Source organism: Brachyhypopomus gauderio, chromosome 9 (assembly GCF_052324685.1).
Source record: "Brachyhypopomus gauderio isolate BG-103 chromosome 9, BGAUD_0.2, whole genome shotgun sequence".
Classification (NCBI taxonomy): Eukaryota; Metazoa; Chordata; class Actinopteri; order Gymnotiformes; family Hypopomidae; genus Brachyhypopomus; species Brachyhypopomus gauderio.
The window spans coordinates 13,789,603-13,813,526 of NC_135219.1; the positions used below are offsets into that span (position 1 = coordinate 13,789,603).

General features: G+C 47.5%; 1 protein-coding gene across 2 annotated transcripts in view; it reads right to left on the reverse strand.

The window, feature by feature from the left end:
* ncoa1 (nuclear receptor coactivator 1) overlaps window positions 1-23,924 on the reverse strand; it is a 48,552-nt gene that overhangs the window by 14,030 nt on the left and 10,598 nt on the right. For both annotated transcript variants that reach the window (XM_077017332.1, XM_077017333.1), the window contains 2 exons: window positions 9,069-9,175; window positions 5,093-5,253 (listed from right to left, as the gene is read on the reverse strand). In XM_077017332.1, the coding sequence (XP_076873447.1) occupies window positions 5,093-5,253; window positions 9,069-9,157 (250 nt within the window). In that variant the 5' untranslated portion in view covers window positions 9,158-9,175. The remainder of the gene's footprint in view (window positions 1-5,092; window positions 5,254-9,068; window positions 9,176-23,924) is intronic.

Below are 23,924 nucleotides of genomic sequence, written 5' to 3' on the forward strand. Positions count from 1 at the left end.
GAGCACCACACCACACCACACCACAGCCCTGGGGCCCCCTCCGCACGGGGGATATGAGCTCACACAATGCCACAGGTTCCTTCCCGGGACGTCCCGACCACGCCACCAGAAACCCACCCCACCTCCTCCAGATCAAAGTGCCGTGTGGATAAGAGCGTCCGTGGGAACCCTGTCTAGAACCTGAGTGGAGGAACCCTGTCTAGAACCTGAGTGGACAGCCTGGAGACGTATAGCCCTATTGTATAGGGGACTATCCAACAGTCAAATCAGGATGCAGAAGGGCTGTGTGCCCCACCCCCTACAAAAACAAACCCCATCACCATGACGACAGTGTTACTGTGGCATCGCAGCAGCAGGCGATACCTTATTTCATTGTGTAGTGGGTTCCAGGCAGAATGATGCAGACGGAGAGGAAAAAAAAGGTCTCTCTCTCTCTTTCTGCCTCTCTCTTTCTTTCTCTATCTCTCTCTCTCTTTGCCTCTCTCTCTCTCTCTCATACCTTCACACAGCTCCTTTGCTATCTCACTGACACACTCCTACAGAACTGGCATATAGATCACAGAATGGCCAAGACAGGTTGGTGTCAGGCTCATCCCATTTGTGCTGAACCACACTCTTACACCAGCATGTAGGTCAAAGGTCACTACGCCCCAGTCACTAAAGGAGGCGGATGGGACAGGACTACACTGCCACCTCTGTGGGTAAAGGTCACTGCCGTTCTGCCATGGTGCTGACCCAGTGTGTAAAGGTCACCATGATGCTGACCTAGGGTGTAAAGGTCTCCATGGTGCTGACCCAGTGTGTAACGGTCTCCATGGTGCTGACCCAGTATGTAAAGGTCTCCATGACGCTGACCTAGGGTGTAAAGGTCTCCATGGTGCTGACCCAGTGTGTAAAGGTCTCCATGGTGCTGACCCAGTATGCAAAGGTCACCATGGCGTAGAGCCAGTGTGTAAAGGTCACCATGGCGCTGAGCCAGAGTGTAAAGGTCACCATGGCGCTGAGCCAGTGTGTAAAGGTCACCATGGCACTGAGCCAGTATGTAAAAGTCACCAAGGCACTAAGCCAGTATGTAAAGGTCATCATGGCACTGAGCCAGTATGTAAAGGTCATCATGGCGCTGAGCCAGTATGTAAAGGTCCCCACGGAGCTGAGCTAGTAAAGTTTGCTAGGGTGCTGCCCCTTGGGTAAAGGGAGCTGGCCCACACCTGGTGTGAGCAGGAAGGCTGTCCAACCACGCTGACACCATCCTGGGTTACAGACCATTGGGGGGGGGGGGGTGTTTCTCTCTCTCCCACTCACTCAGAGGGCAGTGAAGCAACACCCACCAGAGGCCCCTCACACACGAGGTCAGGGGGCAGAGGAGCACAGCCATTGGTAGCTCCCTCACACACCCCTCACACCCCCTCACGCCCCCTCACACGCCCCCTCACGCCCCCTCACGCCCCCACCCACTCCTCCACCACAGGGTAAGAGCTCCCAACGAAAACAGGGAAGATCTGAATAACACGGCATGCAGCAGAAAGATGGCTTGAGAGACGATCACACAGATCTCGTGCACACTAAATCCAGGTTTGACTGCTAAATACGGTTCTGCTCTGCCAGGACATGACCCGACCTCAGTGACCTACAAGTGACAAGGAAACAAAAAGGACTGAAGACTGAAGATCTACAAACACACGATACACGCCGTTATTGTGAGACTACGATACACGCCGTTATTGTGAGACTACGATACACGCCGTTATTGTGAGACTACGATATGCGCTGTTATTGTGAGACTACGATACATGCTGTTATTGTGAGACTACGATACACGCTGTTATTGTGAGACTACGATACACGCCGTTATTGTGAGACTACGATACACGCCGTTATTGTGAGACTACGATACACGCCGTTATTGTGAGACTACGATACACGCCGTTATTGTGAGACTACGATACACGCCGTTATTGTGAGACTACGATACACGCCGTTATTGTGAGACTACGATACATGCTGTTATTGTGAGACTACGATACATGCTGTTATTGTGAGACTACGATACATGCCGTTATTGTGAGACTACGATATGCGCTGTTATTGTGAGACTACGATACACGCCGTTATTGTGAGACTACGATACATGCTGTTATTGTGAGACTACGATATGCGCTGTTATTGTGAGACTACGATACACGCCGTTATTGTGAGACTACGATACACGCCGTTATTGTGAGACTATGATACACGCCGTTATTGTGAGACTACGATACATGCCGTTATTGTGAGACTACGATATGCGCTGTTATTGTGAGACTACGATACACGCCGTTATTGTGAGACTATGATACACGCCGTTATTGTGAGACTACGATACATGCCGTTATTGTGAGACTACGATATGCGCTGTTATTGTGAGACTACGATACATGCTGTTATTGTGAGACTACAATACACGCTGTTATTGTGAGACTACGATACATGCTGTTATTGTGAGACTACGATACACGCCGTTATTGTGAGACTACGATACATGCTGTTATTGTGAGACTACAATACACACTGTACAGGGAGACTACGATGCACACAGTTCCAGGGCGACTACGATACACACTGTGAGACGACATGGAGACTATTGTGAGACTACATGGTGACTACTATGAGACTACGTGGAGACTATTGCCTATTGGAGACTAAGCTTCTAAACCAGAGAGAGCGCCAAGCTTCCAGCAACTATCCTAGCCACGCTGCCTCAGCCACAACTAAAAATCAATTACACAACAGGCATATTATAAGGACATTTATCACGGACAAATATTAGTGTGTGCATGAAGTGTGCAGCCTTTAAAGGACACGTTTATGTCACTGTTGTCTCATGCCTTAAAGGACATGTTTATGTCACTGTTGTCTCGTGCCTTGAAGGACACGTTTATGTCGTTTATTTCACAAAGAGGGAAGGTGTTTGATGTTCCTCAGCACACAAAGTTCCTTGAATGTTCACTAGCTTCTAAATACATATTAACTTCCTTTATGCTTTCTACATTACAGTGTTTAAAGAACACGGTGTTGTGATGGCAAAGCTGTGCTAACAGATCTTCTATTGCCTGGTTTTCCTCAGGCACAGTATTTAATTCAGGTTTTCATAACTCAGTTAAAAGACTCTCCAAGCTCCCGAGAAGGAAAGGTGTGTTTCCAACCATCTGGCAGCTATAACCATGTAACCTGTCCATACCTAGGGTCATCCAAATACTACTGAATCACACAGTGGAATGTGCACGAGTCAGTACCTCCCTACTGGAGTCAGTACCTCCCTACTGGAGTCAGTACCTCCCTATTGGAGTCAGTACCTCCATATTGGAGTCAGTACCTCCATATTGGAGTCAGTACCTCCCTACTGGAGTCAGTACCTCCCTATTGGAGTCAGTACCTCCCTACTGGAGTCAGTACCTCCCTATTGGAGTCTCCTCACCCGCCGCCCGCCATGTCCACCCCTCCCTGCGGAGAGGAGCACGCGTAGCACCGGGGTGTGGAGGGTGTGAGGACTAAAGCCACCAGGGGGACCACCCAGTCAGCGTCCGCCATGTCTCCAGTACAGGAGAGCACTCGTAGCGCCGCCTGAGTCAGTACCTCCCTATTGGAGTCAGTACCTCCCTATTGGAGTCAGTACCTCCCTACTGGAGTCAGTACCTCCCTATTGGAGTCACTACCTTGAAAATGGCCAATGCATGCCACCTGCTCACATCCTCCTGTTCACACCCCATAGAAATGCATGCTGTGAGCCATCATTACACATCATGAAACCCATGTGTTAATACAGAACACGCAATGCTTTTTCCTGCATGAGGTCACAGCCCGTGTTAATTAAGTGGCTCTTACAGGAGGGAACTACAACTATTATACAGTTCAGACTGTTTAGTGCAGATGAATCACTCCAACCTATTCACCAAGTTAAGATCCCTGCACCTCCTCACGTAGCCTAGACATTCATCACCGCGCCTCCTCGTGATTCTGACACATTCATATACGCCTCTGACATGAACAGAATGCATTATTAATCAGCCTAATGAATGAGTAATTACACCAGAAACATCCCTGCAAATTCACCTCCATCCACATCACTCCATAATGTCGCACGTCATATAGTGTCTCCACAAAAGGTCTTTAAAAAGTCTTTAAATAAACCAACACCACACCCCCGTGTGCAAAATACTAACTATAGATGAAACATGACTGACTATTAAAAGAACTGAGTGGCCAGTAATACTGTTGTCAACTGTCAGGTATGATGATGTAGCTATGGATATAGCCATGGTATAGCTATGGCGTTAGCACTGGCATGTAGCTGCGGTTATAATTGAGTGTAGCCACAGTGTGTTGCTGTGTTACGTATCTGTGGTTGTAGTTGTAGCTGTGATGTACAGCTGTGGTGTGACTAAAGACCTTCCACTGCAGTCAAAACACTGCACTTCAGAGGATTCCAGTTTCATCGTATGTTTGGTGAGGTTTCATGTATTATATGCAACGTCTGCTGCTAGGCTAATGTCTGCTGCTAGGCCAGGTATCACCAAATGGCGGACCGCGGTCCGGATCCGGACCCGAACGCCGTCCTGTCCGGACCCAATCACATTCCTGATTAACTGGATACGGACCCAAATGCCAAAAAAATTTTAACGGGAGACTATATTTTAAACCGGAGAATTTATTTTCAGACGAGTGTTACGTTCACCACCCATTTGAGTGTTACGTTCGCCCCCCGCCCCCGCTCAACAACTTTCGTTCGCCACCCCCCCCCCACCCCCCCCCGCTCAACAACTTTCTTTCGTTCGCCACCGCGGACCCGGACCTAAGGTCTGAGCTATCTGCCAAAAATGGACCGCGGAAAGATTTAATTGATTACCCCTGTGCTAGGCCAATGTCTGCTGCTAGGCCAATGTCTGCTGCTAGGCATAAGGTCTGTTGGTGGTACCGCTTCTCTAGTGTTACTGGACACCCTCCATAATCGAGACCCTCTGTCCATTCTGAAGTTGCCCCTGGTGTCCAGGTACAACACTCCTAATTGCCCCTGGTGGGTGAGGAAGGTTAGGGTAGCCGTGGTTTCTGCACTCACCCTGCTCTCGGCGTTTGAGCCGTTGGATCTGCTCCACCGTGCTCTTCAGGATGACACACTTGTCTGGCCTCACGCTCAGGACGGAGAGATCACCCACCGCCAGCAACTCGGCCAGCTCGTCAATGTAGCGCAATTCCAGCTCCCGTCGACGTTTCTCCACGCTGACACACACACACACACACACACACACACACACACACACACACACACACACACACACACACACACACACACACACACACACACACACACACACACACACAGAAATGTATGGGTTCAATTAAGATGAACAAGAATCGAGCCAAGAAACAAATATTTCTACCCATATGACACTCCGTCCAATGGGAGGGCCGCCATGATGGCCGCTGAACGGGGAAAGAACGAGTTCTGAGCTACCAACCCAAAAGGACCGCAGGAAAGACAACAAACTCAATATCAACCGACAAACCAGGAGTTTAACATCACACCATGCACAAACAGACACAATAACACACGACGTAACAGTAACCTGTTCACACCCAGAACAAGCCACTAACACACACTTTGAGTGTTGCCTCATTAAACAATGACAAACTGGGGAGGCTGCTAGATCAGTTACTGAAACTTTAAAACAGCACCCAGCACAGCCAGTGTCCTACATGTGAGGGACACAACGACTGGGACCACCCAGCACAGCCAGTGTCCTACATGTGAGGGACACAACGACTGGGACCACCCAGCACAGCCAGTGTCCTACATGTGAGGGACACAACGACTGGGGGGTGCATGGAAGTTCAGTAGTCTGTAGAATCTATGTGTTATCAGTGGAGCTCTACACAGCCTCTCTGACAGCTGCACAAAAAGAACAAAAATGAAAGCTCTGCATAGGAAAATGAAAAAGTTTTCAGAAACAGCGCAGTAGACACTAGATCAGGCACAGGAAATAAGAATGCCATACTGTAAATGTTTAGGAAAGACAGGGGGGACTGTACTGGGGTAGATGTATTAGGACAGACATTAGGGGGACTGTATTGGGGTAGATGTATTAGGACAGACATTAGGGGGACTGTACTGGGGTAGATGTATTAGGACAGACATTAGGGGGACTGTACTGGGGTAGATGTATTAGGACAGACATTAGGGGGACTGTATTGGGGTAGATGTATTAGGACAGACATTAGGGGGACTGTACTGGGGTAGATGTATTAGGACAGACATTAGGGGGACTGTATTGGAGTAGATGTATTAGGACAGACATTAGGGGGACTGTACTGGGGTAGATGTATTAGGATAGACATTAGGGGGACTGTATTGGGGTAGATATATTAGGACAGACATTAGGGGGACTGTATTGGGGTAGATGTATTAGGACAGACATTAGGGGGACTGTATTGGGGTAGATGTATTAGGACAGACATTAGGGGGACTGTATTGGGGTAGATGTATTAGGACAGACATTAGGGGGACTGTACTGGGGTAGATGTATTAGGACAGACATTAGGGGGACTGTACTGGGGTAGATGTATTAGGACAGACATTAGGGGGACTGTACTGGAGTAGATGCATTAGGACAGACATTAGGGGGACTGTATTGGGGTAGATATATTAGGACAGACATTAGGGGGACTGTATTGGGGTAGATGTATTAGGACAGACATTAGGGGGACTGTATTGGGGTAGATGTATTAGGACAGACATTAGGGGGACTGTACTGGGGTAGATGTATTAGGACAGACATTAGGGGGACTGTACTGGGGTAGATGTATTAGGACAGACATTAGGGGGACTGTATTGGGGTAGATGTATTAGGACAGACATTAGGGGGACTGTACTGGGGTAGATGTATTAGGACAGACATTAGGGGGACTGTATTGGAGTAGATGTATTAGGACAGACATTAGGGGGACTGTACTGGGGTAGATGTATTAGGACAGACATTAGGGGGACTGTATTGGAGTAGATGTATTAGGACAGACATTAGGGGGACTGTATTGGGGTAGATGTATTAGGACAGACATTAGGGGGACTGTATTGGGGTAGATGTATTAGGACAGACATTAGGGGGACTGTATTGGGGTAGATATATTAGGACAGACATTAGGGGGACTGTATTGGGGTAGATGTATTAGGACAGACATTAGGGGGACTGTATTGGGGTAGATGTATTAGGACAGACATTAGGGGGACTGTATTGGGGTAGATGTATTAGGACAGACATTAGGGGGACTGTATTGGGGTAGATGTATTAGGACAGACATTAGGGGGACTGTATTGGGGTAGATGTATTAGGACAGACATTAGGGGGACTGTACTGGGGTAGATGTATTAGGACAGACATTAGGGGGACTGTATTGGGGTAGATGTATTAGGACAGACATTAGGGGGACTGTATTGGGGTAGATGTATTAGGATAGACATTAGGGGGACTGTATTGGGGTGCACGTTCATGTGCTCGTGTGCTGTGTGGGCTTGTGTGTGTGTGTGTGTGTGTGTGTGTGTGTGTGCCCGTGCACTGTGTGTGTGTGTGTGTGTGTGTGTGTGTGTGTGTGTGTGTGTGTGTGTGTGTGTGTGTGTGTGTGTGCCCGTGCACTGTGTGTGTGTGTGTGTGTGTGTGTGTGTGTGTGTGTGTGTGTGTCTAGCAGCAGTGGAGAAAGTAGGTCAGCACACAGCCACTGTGTGTAGGCCGGCTTCTGTGTGTGGTTGCTGTAGAAACAGGCGGTTACATCAGCCGCCCTGAGGACCCACGTTAGTGGCACCATCACCTGAACACAGCAGTCCCAGTGCTGCTCACACAGCACACACGCACCAGTAGTACCAGCACACAGCACACACGCACCAGTAACACAGCCTTAGCACCCTTACGCAGGACCCTGGTGGAATCTCACAGACCAGCGGTGAGAGGCACCAACAGTGGACCGGCACTCATCAACAGTGGACCGGCACTCACCAACTGTGGACCGGCACTCACCAACAGTGGACCGGTTCATCTCCACAGTAGCCCGTGGAGCCCCAGCACGCACACACGTCCTCTTACGCACAACTCTGGCGACTCAGCCATGACACGTCAGCAGCTCTGATTATTAAGAACTTCATAAGACAGGACATTGGTCAACACATCCAGGTCCCTCCGAGCCGTCGCACAACGGCCCTCTGCGTCCACAGCTTCCCCAGAGTGACCAGACACGCGGACGGCACGCTCGGCTGTGCGTGTGAAACCGTCCAGGTCTCTCAAATGAGTCTACAGGAGCCCCGTGCTCCCCCGAGCGGCCGCAGCGTGTCAGATCGCGGTGGCCCGACCCGAGCACCTTCTTTACGATCTCTCACACGACTAAACACAGAAACGTGCCGCGCGTCTAAGCACTCCCCGCCTTCGTGACTTTTCCTCTACGCGAGACATTTCTCACCGTCCTCGGTGACGTAGTTTAACGTGGGGACGGCCGTGGGGGCTGCGTCAGTGCGCCGAGCATTCGACCACAACCTTCATCAACACACATGAGCAGACGGGCCGGCTGCTGTAGGCCACGCCGTCCAAACCACCAACAGCAACTCTAATGGCTCAATTACCATTACAACCAATGGGGCAATTACCATCATCATCATCATTATAACCAATTTGGTGAATTAGGCAAATATCATACAGTTGCCACTAGACTACCGGGACCACTGAGTCACCCCAAATGACCAAGAATCCCAACGACTCCCACACACTCAGCAGCCACACACACGCCTCTCGGTCTGCTCGAATTCATCCACGCGGCACACACGGGGAAAACCGAGGACACACGACTCCGGTGTCGCCTGCCAGCTGTTGGATGATGACGGGACGAGAAAAAAATCCATACGTTGATGCATCAGAGTAAACAGAGTAAACAGAATAACAGTAAACAGAGTAACAGGGAAAAAAAACAAGAGGCAACAGTGTAACAGCACAGACGCAGGTAGAGTAACAGGGCCGCGGGAGAGCGGGATGGGTGCGGGACTCAGACGAGACTCTTACCTCGGGCCAGAGGTGTCGCAGGGCAAGGCTTTCCTCTTCCGGGACTCCGGGGTGGTGGGCTCATGACCACTCTCTCCTACTGCACTCATTCTGGAGCTTATGCAAAGCTGCGGGACGAAAAAAAACCATCAGTCAGCCAATAGGATCGGATTCAAAGGAGGCACTCAGCCAATCGCATGAACGCTCGCAAATTGAACAGCAGCAGGCCAGTGGGGTTACGTGATCCAACCCAGAGGGAGGAAACTGATGCACACAAGTGGAGAGAAGCCAGCCAACAGCATCCACACTTACAAACCAAATCAGATCAAAACACTCTCTGGAGTGAATTAAATTAAACTCAATTGCAAGGAAGAGAAAATATATTCAATTAAGAGATCAAATCTGACAGACAAATCAATTATCGTCGCAAAACCAGGATGCAAGAAAGCAGGTCATGTGACTTTCTGATCGTAAACCAACCAATGGTCAAGCAGCAAGGCCTGAGCGGCAGACCCTGTCTCCACAAGGGCCTAGGGACACAGCTCCACCCCACAGATGTGAGGTCAATGAGGCGGAGCCGAGCTCAGTACGGGCACCGGTTACGCCGCCTACCGGTCACGCTGCCCGCTCAGCCTCCCACGGTCTGGGTTCTGCAAATCAGGACAAATCCTCCCAAACCACAGGTGGAATGAGCTTCCCCACCACCTCTTTGAATAAAGACTCCCGTAAGATGGAACGCCTTGTACGTCTTGTCAAATAAAGTCCCTGAATGTTCTGATGACAAGCCCTGCACGCTTTTCTCCACAAGCATCTGGTGTCCTCGCTGTAACCGTGGAAACAGGACGTATGCAAGCTCCCTGTACGGGAATCCTTTGGCACGCACAGCAAACTTAAAAAGATACTGACGCACGCGTGCCTTTACATAACAGACCGGCGCAGGCGAAAACAGACCCGCCTACCAAGAACCAGAACCTCAGACAACCTCCAGAGCCCACTGAGGTGTGCCACCACAGCGTAAGGGCCCAACGCCAACCACACACGCACCGCCGCACACACACACCGCAAGGCAGCTCTGATCTGGAGAGTTCCGGCCTCAGCAAACACATTCGGCATCACCACCATCAGAAACGGGTTTATTGGCCAAGAATGTGGAATATGGTTCCGGCTGCTTGTAACTCTCAAACAATATATACACAATTCACAATATGCAATACATACAGATTTAGCCTCTAACCCCGCCCACAGCCCTCGTTCGAGCCTGCAAGCCCCTAACCCCACCCACAGCCCTCGTTCGAGCCTGCAAGCCCCTAACCCCGCCCACAGCCCTCGTTCGAGCCTGCAAGCCTCTAACCCCGCCCACAGCCCTCGTTCGAGCCTGCAAGCCCCTAACCCCGCCCACAGCCCTCGTTCGAGCCTGCAAGCCTCTAACCCCGCCCACAGCCCTCGTTCGAGCCTGCAAGCCCCTAACCCCGCCCACAGCCCTTCACATCAACCCGGCACACTCACAATAGGCCAAGAAACCACGAAAATCAAGCAGCGCTTAAACGTTACAATATGAGAACGAGTTGGTTCAGAGTGAGCGAGGCTGAGGTGAGCAGCAGGCTGGAGTTGGGACACACCGCTCCGGGTCGACCTCATGCACCTTCCCACGGAGCACCGGATTAACTCCACTCTTCAGCCACTGGCCGGCAGAGCCAGAAACGGGTGCCCCGCTGAAGGAGACCCAGCTGCTATGGGCTGCTAGCTTTAAATGGATCTCATACTGTGGTGTCCATCAGCAACGTGGAATTTGATCATATTTGGAACTGGAGCATTTGAGTTGGGAATGGGAGGGGAGACGAGGGGCATCACCACATGTTTTGCTGACGTGCTGATTTTGAGTTACTATGAGGCCTAAAGGTTTGGCTCTGAGCAGCACAACGTCATCCGTTCCACTAAACAGCTTCCTTGCTATCCAACTTACAAACGACAATAAATACATACCAGACTCGCGAGCTAATGCACGGGACACAGAGAGCGGCTCATGCGTTTGGGTTCCTGGAAGAGAATATCCTTACGCCACACACACAGCAGCTTCATAAGAGGCCGTTCACCATCTCTGCACACTTACTGGACTACCGTAGAGTTCCAAACACTAGCGCACACGTCAAGATGGCAAACTACAGTGATCAAGGAGTGCTTTCGTTCCAATACAAACATTTATTCACAATGTATGTACCAAATTATATAAATCCTGTTTAGTGAGGGCATGATGGCGTGAGAAGAGACAGCTGTTGTGTTCTCCTGTCCATAGACCTGAGGAGGACAATTTGTGCCTTTGGAACAAGCAGTTAAGCAAACTGTTGAATTGTTTTTCTAGGTTAACAAACAATGAACGCTGGGTACATCAATCTGTCATGAGAAACCGTTTGATTCAGTGTGAGACTCAAACGTAGGGAACAGTGCAGTCAAAGCCCAGCCAGTAGAAGCGAACATGCACATTTGACCAAAGACTCTGTTCATATTCCGTCACATAACTTTTCATATAGCATCCCTACAAGAAAATACATTTGGCTGGCTTCAGTTATCTGCAATCCAACCATGATTTGCCAATAGTCATTTTATAGATCAACTAAAAAGGGTAGTGAAGGCAGTGGGTAGAGGTAGAGTTAAGGGTAGGGGTAGAGTTAGGGGTAGGGTAGGGGTAGAGTTAGGGGTAGGGTTAGAGTTACGAGTAGGGGTAAAGTTAGGGTTAGGGTAGGGGTAAAGTTAAGGTTAGGGTAGGGGTAGAGTTAGGGGTAGGGATAGCGTTAGGGTTAGGGGTAGGGGTAAAGTTAGGGGTAGAGTTAGGGGTAGGGGTAAAGTTTGGGGTAGAGTTAGGGGTAGGGATAGCGTTAGGGTTAGGGGTAGAGTTAGGGGTAGGGGTAAAGTTAGGGGTAGAGTTACGGGTAGGGGTAAAGTTAGGGGTAGAGTTAGGGGTAGGGTAGGGTCTGAGCTTCTTTTTATGGGTCTTTATGATCAGTCCATCGTCCCAGGGCACAAATCACCCTTAATTAAAGATCCTTAGCCACTTCCACTTCAGCTCCCAGACGTGCAGTGGCTCAACTTCTAGGCCAACGTCTGCAGCTAGGCCAACGTCTGCTAGTACATCACTACTGCTTCACATCACTACTGCTCACACTTGTCACGACTCTCAAGGTAAGGGAAACATCACAACACAATAGAGTACAAGAGTGACATCATCAGATAAAAATAACACATCTAATGATGATAATGATCAGACTTCAAGGACAAAAGCCAGAGATTAAAAACCAAACCTGTGCAGATTACAGATCTGACATGTTACAAAACAAACTGAGTATGTCGATGTACAGGAAAAGTCAAATGCCACTGCACCTGCCCCAGAGCTGGGCAGCAATGGAGAGACCCTGCCACAGTGACAGCTGGGTAGAGCGCCACAGTAATACGGATGGTCAGGGATGGAGGGATGGTGTGGAACCCATCACGGTGACAGAGCCGGTTAGCTGCCGTAGCGACTGTTGTCATGGTTATGCCAGAGTCAAAAGCAGTCCTAGCATGGTTCTCGCCTCAGCCGTTTCACTCACCGTGTTGCCACTTCGCCAAAAAGTTCCTTATCCACGCTGAGAAGCTGAGGTCTAGATGAGGGTAGATAAGGAGGATAAGGGTGCTTAAACTCTATCAGGGCAACAGCTTATGTGCAGGTCTGGAAACAATGGCCTCATCACAAAAGCACTTGACAACGTTGATGGGAAAAAGATTCGCATGTGGGTCAATGCATGTCACTGCCGTAACACCAAAATGGCCCCCACAGAGCCCTTCGTCACTGTTCTAGACATGCACTCCAGACCACTTCTGTTCCATTGTTCTAGATACATTATCTAGAACACTTTTGTTTCACTCTTCTAGTTACGGGCTGCAGACAGCCAGTGGCGTCATGTTGTACCAACAGTCCTCCTCCGATATTCCACATGATTCGCACCGTGAAGTAAAAGTAAAGTTTGCTTTTAACAAGTGCCTGAGAGCAGAGTCACACGTTCACGATAAGCTGCAAGTTGTCCAATTTGCACATTTTTCTTCTGAACAGTCAGGAATTCAGTGTGTTGGGACATTTTTTTTGTCTTCTTCTGCATGCTCTAAAGTCCCACAACCTGAATATCATAACAAAAAGTTTGGGGTATTTCTTCAAACTACAGTTCTTCATGTTTCATCAGTATTAGCTCAATAGATGCTAGTCTCCCCATTCAGACCAGACATGGGAGTGGCCATAAATAGCTGAACTGAGTGAACAATGTAAACTGAATATATGTGGAACAAATGCCACACTACACACTGTAAAACAGCATGATGATATACATTTAAAATTCCTTCTAAATCCATTTAAGAAACTGTAAAAGGTGCAACAGGATAATTAATATTTGACTGAGGGTAAAAATAGCCCAATACTGCATTATTGATTTCTGACCTGTATCATTCAGCCTGACCTGGAGCAGCCGGTTCACCTCATACACACGAGAACTCCACGCACCAGACACAGGATGAGCAACACACGTAAAACAACACACTGGCAACACAACACACTCGCAACACACGTAAAACAACACACTGGCAACACAACACACTCGCAACACACGTAAAACAACACACTGGCAACGCAACACACTCGCAACACACGTAAAACAACACACTGGCAACACAACACACTCGCAACACACGTAAAACAACACACTGGCAACACAACACACTCGCAACACACGTAAAACAACACACTGGCAACACAACACACTCGCAACACACGTAAAACAACACACTGGCAACGCAACACACTCGCAACACACGTAAAACAACACACTGGCAACACACAACACACAGGCAACACATGTAAAACAACACACTGGCAACGCAACACACTCGCAACACATGTAAAACAACACACTGGCAACACAACACACTCGCAACACACGTAAAACAACACACTGGCAACGCAACACACTCGCAACACACGTAAAACAACACACTGGCAACGCAACACACTCGCAACACACGTAAAACAACACACTGGCAACACAACACACTCGCAACACACGTAAAACAACACACTGGCAACACAACACACTCGCAACACACGTAAAACAACACACTGGCAACGCAACACACTCGCAACACACGTAAAACAACACACTGGCAACACACAACACACAGGCAACACATGTAAAACAACACACTGGCAACGCAACACACTGGCAACACACGTAAAACAACACACTGGCAACAAACAACACACTGGCAACACACGTAAAACAACACACTGGCAACACAACACACTGGCAACACACGTAAAACAACACACTGGCAACAAACAACACACTGGCAACACACGTAAAACAACACACTCGCAACACAACACACTGGCAACACAACACACTCGCAACACATGTAAAACAACACACTGGCAACACAACACACAGGCAACACATGTAAAACAACACACTGGCAACACAACACACTCGCAACACATGTAAAACAACACACTGGCAACACACGACATACTGGCAACACACGTAAAACAACACACTGGCAACACACAACACACTGGCAACACACGTAAAACAATACACTGGCAACAAACAACACACTGGCAACACACGTAAAACAACACACAACACACTGGCAACACACGTAAAACAACACACTGGCAACACACAACACACTCGCAATACACATAAAACAACACACTGGCAACACACAACACACTGGCAACACACAACACACTGGGAACACACGTAAAACAACACACTGGCAACACACAACACACTCGCAACACACGTAAAACAACACACTGGCAACAAACTCGCAAAACAACACATACAGACAACACATGCAAAACAACAAACAACATATAGCACTCACAGACAACACATGCAAAACAACACACTCACAACATACAACACACACAGACAACACACGTAAAACACACTGGCAACACACAACACACATGCCAAACATCACAAAGTACACACAAACAACACAAAACAAACTCAAAACACACAACACACTCACATAGGAGCAAAGCACCAAGCTGTCTTCCCACACATAGCAACATTCTCAGGACTGACATTCCTGCATATGTTTAACCCCCTCTGTACCCCCTCGTTTGCTTATACAGTAACTATACAAGCTGCTTCAAATGTCTAAAATTGAAATGCAAAGATCCTATATAATGGAGTACTGACAAATGACTTTGGCCAGGAAGTGTCAAATGGTGGATGTCACTAGACATCAAGACAAAACACACCTCAGCTGAACCAAGAAACTACAAAGTAGATGAAAGAAAAACACCCATTAAGACTTTTACAGAGTAAGAACATGCTTTATACCAACAAGGACGGCTTAACGTGCCCCCTCTTTAACGGCCTTTGTGCATGTTTGGGATAGATGTTTTACATTTTTAAGAACAATGACCAATATGTTAAATGAAGAATGCATACTTAGTGTGACAAAGGAAACAACACCTTGGGAAAAAAATTCCAACGTGATAAAGAGAAATACACTGGTACACTTCAACGTGCCATTCTGGGAACACAACAAACCAGTCCTCTGCTTTGCTGGGTTCGGCTTCCTCCATACCACAACAGCATTTAAAATACACAACATGAGCCAGTCGCCTTCTGTTCTGGGCTGGAGTGCACTCACTCTGGGCTGCAGTGCACTCACTCTGGGCTGGAGTGCACTCAGTTCAGACTGTGCAGAACATGTGTGAGTCCTCAGGGGCAGCCAGGGTGTGAGGATTAGCTCACTTTTAAAGCCATGGGAGGCCTTCCAGCACATGCAAGTGTCGCCCAGGCTAAGAACCTTTATTTTAAGGTTAGTGCTCATTGTCCTAACATGCCGCCATGAAAATATACAACCTATCTTTATTGTATCATGCGTAACAGTGGTATTGTAGTTGGATGGTGCTATCAGCCCCCCTCCAATCCTGTTGGTCCACTGTGGCCAACAAGTCCCTCAAAAGTTGACCCCTAAGCAGAGCGACGACACAACCGTTCAACATTTCTTACACTTTTAAAAGAGATTCAAGAGGAAGATGCTGTATCATCAGGTGCTGTAAACTGACTGCTACTGGAGTAAAGCTGCAGTGAGCCGTAAACCAACTACTACTGCAGCAACGCTACACTACGGGAGACGCTAAAGCAGCTACTCGTGAAAACGTTTACCTGAAAAAGGAGATTGATGAGTTTCCCAGCTATCGTGAGTTGACACTAGGCTATGGTCTCCCAACTATCGGCATCCCGTCCATCTAATAACTGAGATGACGTCATTTATTCAGTGAAAGCAGCACAAACTGAGGACAGTACTCCCTTCAGATCCTTTAGCAAGCGAGGGACGTACAACACCACCTCCAAACGATGATGGTTAGGTACAAACAGACCTATTCTCAGGCAGGAAAAGGAAGAAGGAGTAAATAAGTACATGCAAAACTCAGACATCGCTCACCGAGAGACATTCTTCTGTTATCGATGTGGGGAAGATGGCCATGTAGCTAGAAGGTACAAAGCCCCAGAAGACTACCAAAGGTCGTGTCAAATTTGATCAGTTCATTGAAGAAACACAAACATAGTGAGCCTACACCAAATAAAGTTGAGTCCACTGAGACAGCGGTGCTGCGAGTGCCCCACAAATCCCCCGTCTTCCAGAACGGTTCTGAATGCTGAACGGTGCTGCTGTAAAGCACTGATGGACAGTGGTTCTACAGTACCCATAATCTGAGCAGTAGTTCAACAAGCACCTGAGACGTACTGCACACCCCCATTTCCGGTCTGTCCATCTGGTTGCTAGGAGACTCAAGCTATCCTTATAAAGGATATGTGGCTGTCACGGTACAGTTCTCCGAAGATGGGGACCGGCAGCAGGACAAGTCCATACCGGCTCTTGTGTGCCCAAATCCACTGGGTCCGATCAAGCTAGTCCTGACTAATGCCAGGTATTTTCAGAGTAGGCCTAGCGCAGATATGAACAGTGAAGGCTCTACAAAAAGAACACTAGAGGGTGCTATCCTGAGGCTCCACTGTGGATGAATGCACAGGGCATGCTAAATGGATGGGCCCAGGGCTACTGACCATCCCGGCTGGGGAATCCCGACAGACTCTTTGCCAAGTTACCGTCAACAAACTGGATAGACCCAGAGCCCAAATCATGGATGCCTTCGTTAGCAGATGGTGTGGCACAGTATCAGTATGGATGAAAAATGAAACCCTCAAAGCGAGAGCTATCACAACAGGCTGAATTATTGCACACATCTACCGAGCTAATGTAGTGGTTGAACTCAAGACAGAGGCAGGCTCTAGAGTCCAACTTGACCTCAATCTGTTCTGCTTTGACGGCTCGCTCATTCTCTCTTCCTAGAAGGAAGCAGCTAGCTGTTAGCCAGAAGATCCAAAGTGTTTTCTGTGAGTGAGTGGGACGTGGGGTTTGATGGCATCAGACGACACCTTCCAAACTTGTTGGCAGCTGGAATTATTAAAGCAATTATTTTCTTCTATTGTCATAGCCAGGACGAAAAGTGGCAAGATCAGAACATGCATCAGAATGGTGAATGCTCATGCCATTCCTGACCAGTTCACCATGCCTAGAGTGGATGATGCGTTTGACTGTCCATTGGGAAGCCAGAGGTTTTCTGTCCGTGATCTCAGAAGAGGGTATTACCAGATCGCCATGTATGACCAGGATAAACTGGAAGGCCCCATTCATCTGCCCTTTAGGTTTTCACCAGTTTGAGCAGATGCCGCATGGAATCACTGGTGCCCTCCGCTACATGATGGAGCAGCCGGTTGGGGACATGCACCTGTTACAGTGTTTAGTGTATTTAGATGATCTTGATAGTGTTTAGCAGAACACTGGAAGAGAATGAAGAACAGGTGTTTAAAGTCTTGGATTGCGGACTCAAGGTTTCTACTGACAGGCGTCAGTCCTGCCAGACTCAAGCAAAGACAAGATCAATGCTGTAGCACAGTGGAGGACATTTCCTTCCTGGGGGTCCTTGCAGGAGTTTTGTGGGTACTACTGGCAGATAGTCGCTAACTATTCTGCCACTGTACGTCCACTGACAGACCTAGAGGTTACCCCCAACTCAGAAAGAGAAAGGTCCCCAAAGGAACCCCAACACTTACAGTTGTGATCAAATTTATTCAACCCCCAATGCTGCGAAGGGTTTTATGGAATTCAGTGCACATTTGTAATTGTGTTCATAATGAAATCTTACAAGGACTTGTTAAAGAACTAAATGCAACTAAGATAGCATCAATTTTTTTTGTCATAAAGTATTAAATGGCCTTTTTGTGATTTCTTCATTGACACAATTATTCAACCCCTTTACGACTACCACTCCTAAGAACAGAGGTTCATTCCAGTGTTTTCCATCAGGTATTGAAAACATCTGTGGATGTCAACGAGCAGCAATCAAGCATGATAAGCACCAATTAGGCAGATTTAAAAGGACTGTGATACTCAGCTCCTTCTAGACATCTACTGGTGTGTTTCCAAGCATGGTGAAGGCAAGAGAATGGTCCCAGAAGACAAGAGAAGAGGTTATTGCTCTTCACAAGAATGGCAATGGATATAAAAAGATTGCGAAGTTGTTAAATATTCCAAGAGACACTATCGGAAGTATCATTCGCAAGTTCAAGTTAAAGGGCACAGTGGAAACGTTACCTGGTCGTGGCAGAAAGAAGATCCTGACCGCGACTGCTGTGCGCTACCTGAAGCGTAATGTGGAGAAAAATCCCTGCATGACTGCTAAGGAACTGAAAAAAGACCTGTCAGATGTGGGCACTGAAGTTTCAGCTCAGACAATAAGGCGCGCACTGCATAACGAAGACCTCCATGCCAGAACGCCCAGACGCACCCCCTTGCTGACTCCAAAGAACAAGAAAAGTCGACTGCAGTATGCCAAAAGTCATGTGGACAAGCCACAAAGGTTTTGGGACAGTGTACTGTGGTCAGATGAAACTAAATTAGAACTGTTTGGGACAATGGACCAGCGCTATGTTTGGAGAAGGAAGAACCAGGCTTATGAACAAAAGAACACCTTGCCTACTGTGAAGCATCGCGGGGGGTCAATTATGCTTTGGGGCTGTTTTGCTTCTAATGGTACAGGAAAGCTTCAACGTGTGCAGGGTACCATGAATTCCCTTCAGTACCAGGAGATCTTGGAGGAAAATGTGATGGAGTCAGTCACAAACCTGCGGCTTGGGAGACGTTGGACCTTCCAACAGGACAATGATCCGAAGCACACATCCAAGTCCACTAGAGCATGGTTGAACATGAAAGGCTGGAACATTCTAGAGTGGCCATCGCAATCACCAGACTTAAATCCAATTGAGAACCTCTGGTGGGACCTAAAGAAGGCAGTTGCAGTGCGCAAGCCTAAGAATGTGACTGAACTGGAGGCTTTTGCCCATGAAGAATGGGCTAAGATACCCATAGGTCGCTGCAAGACACTTGTGTCAAGCTATGCTTCACGCTTGAAAGCTGTCATAACTGGAAAAGGATGTTGTACTAAGTACTAAAAAATAATGTCACTAGGGGGTTGAATAAAACTGATAATGATGTGAGCACAGTAAAGACATTTGTGGTTATTCCATCATAAATATTATGTTATGTTTGTCTAATTTATAAGTGCCTCTTTGATATAATTGTAAATAAGATGACTGAAATGATCAAAATCAATGTCAAACTGGCCAAAACACTTTATTTCAGTGGGGGTTGAATAAATTTGATCACAACTGTACCTTCAAAGATCCAAGCCCTTCAATGAGAGGTGGACGCCTCAGTGTGACAAAGCTTTAAAAAAAGATCAAGCATTGTCTCACCCATGTTCCTGTGCTATCTTTCGCAGATCCCCACAAGATCCCAACTCCATATAGATGACCGTTTTGATGGGTTCGGCGCTACCTTGAGCCAGTAGAATCTAGAGGATTTACGCCATATTGCCAAGAACACACAGGGGCCACCATGAGGCTGCACAAGACTATTTTTATTGTATCATGCATAAAGGTGGTGCCGAGATTAGCTGTCGGGTGCTAGTGTAGCGTTTACCTGCTAGCCGCTAGTCACAATAAGTTGAAGTCCACACATGCACATCTTTTTTTCTACGCTAACTTACGTTCATCGGAATCACTCGAGGTTAGCCATGTTAGCCATCAGGAGAGGAACATAAACCCCTGTGAAAGTGATTCACCTGGATCGAGTGACATTCTTGGACAAAACAGACATAACTGTGAATCACTACCTGTGTGTATCCTCAAAAGAAGAGGATTAATCAGAACTAAGAAGAGGACTAATCAATATCAATAATAGGACTGCAACTTTTGTTAATTTTGGTTGTTTGCTGGCTTTTGTTGTTTTGTGAGTGACCAGTCAACTCAAGAGTGTTTAAGGAATGTAAACTGTAAATAAGGGGAGAATTAGTAGGAAATTATATCCTGTAAAGGGATTTTGTTCATTGCACTGAGAGGGTATTTCATGTGCGTATGTATTCCGTTATTATTTTTAGGACTTCTGAATATTTCTGCTATTATTACAATACAGAATAGATTTCAATATTTGTGGTTCTGTCCCCACTCACTGAGCACTTTACACACATACAAGCAGGGGTTAGTAGACATTAGGAAAATTAAATGTAAGTGTGACCACGAACTCCGGCTAACTAACGCCCCCTGGAGTGAAAAGAGGGCTACACGAGCGCACACACGCTAAAGCTAAACAACACAATGCAAGGACAGCGAGAGGGGGAGGAGAGAGGCAGGCAAGAGGGGAGTCACACACATCCACACACACACACACCTGAGGTCAGGGTCCTGGTGCTTGGCTTATAGAGGTAAGCAGCTCCGTGGTGGAGCACAGAAGCGGCTGGCGTGGTTGCAGGGCGGGCGGCGGGGGCGGTGCAGAACTCTCGGCTGGTACTTGCCCAGATCCCGGGGATCTCCATTCCACAGGCTACTAGTGCTCCCTCCTCTCCACCCGAGTTGGCCCTAATCACGTCACGCGCGGGAAGAACAGCGTATGTCGCCGAGGGAGAGGGATGGACCACCGTAAGCCAAGGGAGAGGGGAGGGGGAGCATTGTTTACACAGTCCTCTCTGAGACCACGCCGAGAGAAAGGAGAAGTCTGGAATAACAGAGCCAGAACAGGATATCTGAAAGGGGAAGAGGCCCTTGTAGAACAGCCCAGGGTGGGAAAGTATAACGGGGATGCAGCATGGGAGTGACCGAGCTTCAAAACAGACAACCCCCATGCTCAGCTGCACACAGCTCCCCCCCCCCCTGCCCTTGCAAGAATGGTTTGTTCCAGGAGAAGTCGCGCAGCACCACGGAGTGCCTCCCTCAGCCACATGGGAGAAATGCATACGGCACTTGCAAAAAGCGCAAGTTCTGCATGACAACAGAGGCTGCAGGACAGCAGTCGTGCTCTTCACTGACACGGCCGCAAGCACTGCACAGGTATTCCCCATCATACCCCTCACACCTTAATCCAAGCAGAATCCAGCAATCAAAACAAAATAATTTGTAAGTACAATTACTTCACACTGTACTTTCCTTGATGTTTCTCAGTATAAGCACTGCTGTGCAATCTCCACCATCTACACAGTCTCTCTCTCTCTCTCTCTCTATCTATCTCAGCAGTTAGTTCCTACTTCGTACTGTGACAGCACCCCAGAACTCAAATTGCCATCCTGACACGAGGTCTTCACTTCATCACCACCCATGTTCATTAGACAAGTGAGGCCTCCCTTAAACACCTTCACCGTCAGCCATTCTCCTGCAGTCTTTCTTTAGAAACAAGGCTTTGCGCAGGACACATAAGACTGGCCTAATCTGACCCTCACTGCACTCTCCTATAAATTACATGTCCAAATCTGCACCGAGTGAAAAGAGAGAAAACAGACAGGCTGTGATTTCACTCTTCAAATTTCAGAATGGTCGGAAGTCATACTTGAAGACATCAAACCATGTTTACTGTTAAAAGACTCAAAAGGATGACATTTAATAGACAAGAAAAAGTACTGGATGAAATTTTCCCAAATAGACAATACAGACAATTCTTGAAGTCAGACCTAATAATGATAAAACCAGCTTACAATAGCTTACAAAAGCAATTTGGGGAATGTTTAATATAGTAAGTCTAATTGCTTTGTTGTGTAATCACATTTTGCAAACTCATGATGGACAAAGATTACAACTGAGCTCTTGAGACATTTCAAACAAATTGAGAATAAATTTAAACACACACAATACAATACAATGAACAACTTATTGGTTTCTGTTTAAGAACAATCATTTTTATTGTTTAAATTGAATATAACTAAACCTAACTTAGTATATTTAAGTGCCATATTACATTCTGGGTTAAATAAAACATTTCCTGAAACGCAAAACTAACAAAAGAAATGTGTGTAACATCAATTTGTGGACAGAAGTGTCATTAAACAATATTTTGATGAAGCTGGCGTAGTCATAAGCGACTGCTGTTCACTCCTTATAATAATGGCAAACACAACATTTGTTTTACTTACATGAAAAACACAGACCAGGTAAAACAGTGATTTGCCATTAATCAGCTCGCCATAACTGAGTTAGTGAACAAAACTAGCCTCCCAGACAGCGTTCCATAAAACAGCAGGTTTTCTGACTGATGGATGTTTTGCACAAGGCATCATGGGGAAATGGAATATTGTGGATAGGACTAAATATGGAATATAAGAAATCTTTATTAAAAAATTGATTATTTTTAGTAATCAATTTCCTGAAGGAACCGTTTCAGGTCTACTAAATACTGTACTATACTCTACTATAGACTGTACTGTGTAGCATCACCATGGCAGTGCGGTCTGGGGGAGTGCTATACTACACTACGGGACACTGCCCTGCCCATACTACACTACAGGACACTGCCCTGCCCATACTACACTACAGGACACTGCCCTATTCCTGCACTACTCTAGGAAGGTCACAGACCTCTTCACCCTACACGGTAGGCGTCCGAATCTCAGCACGCCTGTTAATGTTCCTGCCTTTCAGTGCTTCATTCTTTTGCCCTCATGGGAACACAGAAACACACACACACACACACACACACACACACACACACACACACACACACACACACACACACACACACACAGTACACACAGTACACACCACTGAACCACCAGCAGGACTCTACTGGGAAATCATGTGCACTGCTTCATCAATACGTGGCCTACTATTGGGTCATCTTACATGTGTAGGAGGTGCTGAGAAATCAGGCCTCTTCAGTACACATGAAAGGTTCCTGGGAGACAGGGACAGCAGCAAATACACTGGGGCCTATTGAAACCCAACAGATACACTGGGGCCTATTGAAACCCAACAGATACACTGGGGCCTATTGAAACCCAACAGGAAGGAGACACTGTTGGGAATGGACGGAGCACCAATATCGGCAGGGACGAAGACGGCAAAGGACGAGAGACGTCTGGAGGAAACCGGAGGACTGTCTCAGCTTCATCAGCACAACAGCCCGAGGACGAAGCCCACATCCACCGGTGGAACCATCACATGGGCTAAACTAATTGGCTTTCTTTCAGACTGGATTGAGAGTCCATTAGAGATTTGATCAATCTGTGGAGGATGGAAACGATCCACCTGAACGTACAGGAGCCGAGCGGGGGAGGGGAGATGCGGCCCTGGCGGTTTCCTAGCGACTCAGACATGCTGTGATGTGTTAAGTAGGAATGTAAATGTGTATCCAAGTAACTGGATACTCGCTTAAAATGTGGTACCCGAACAGTGTGAGCGTTTGAACTATCCTCTAATGATGTGATTGAACCCCCCCTTGAACCGG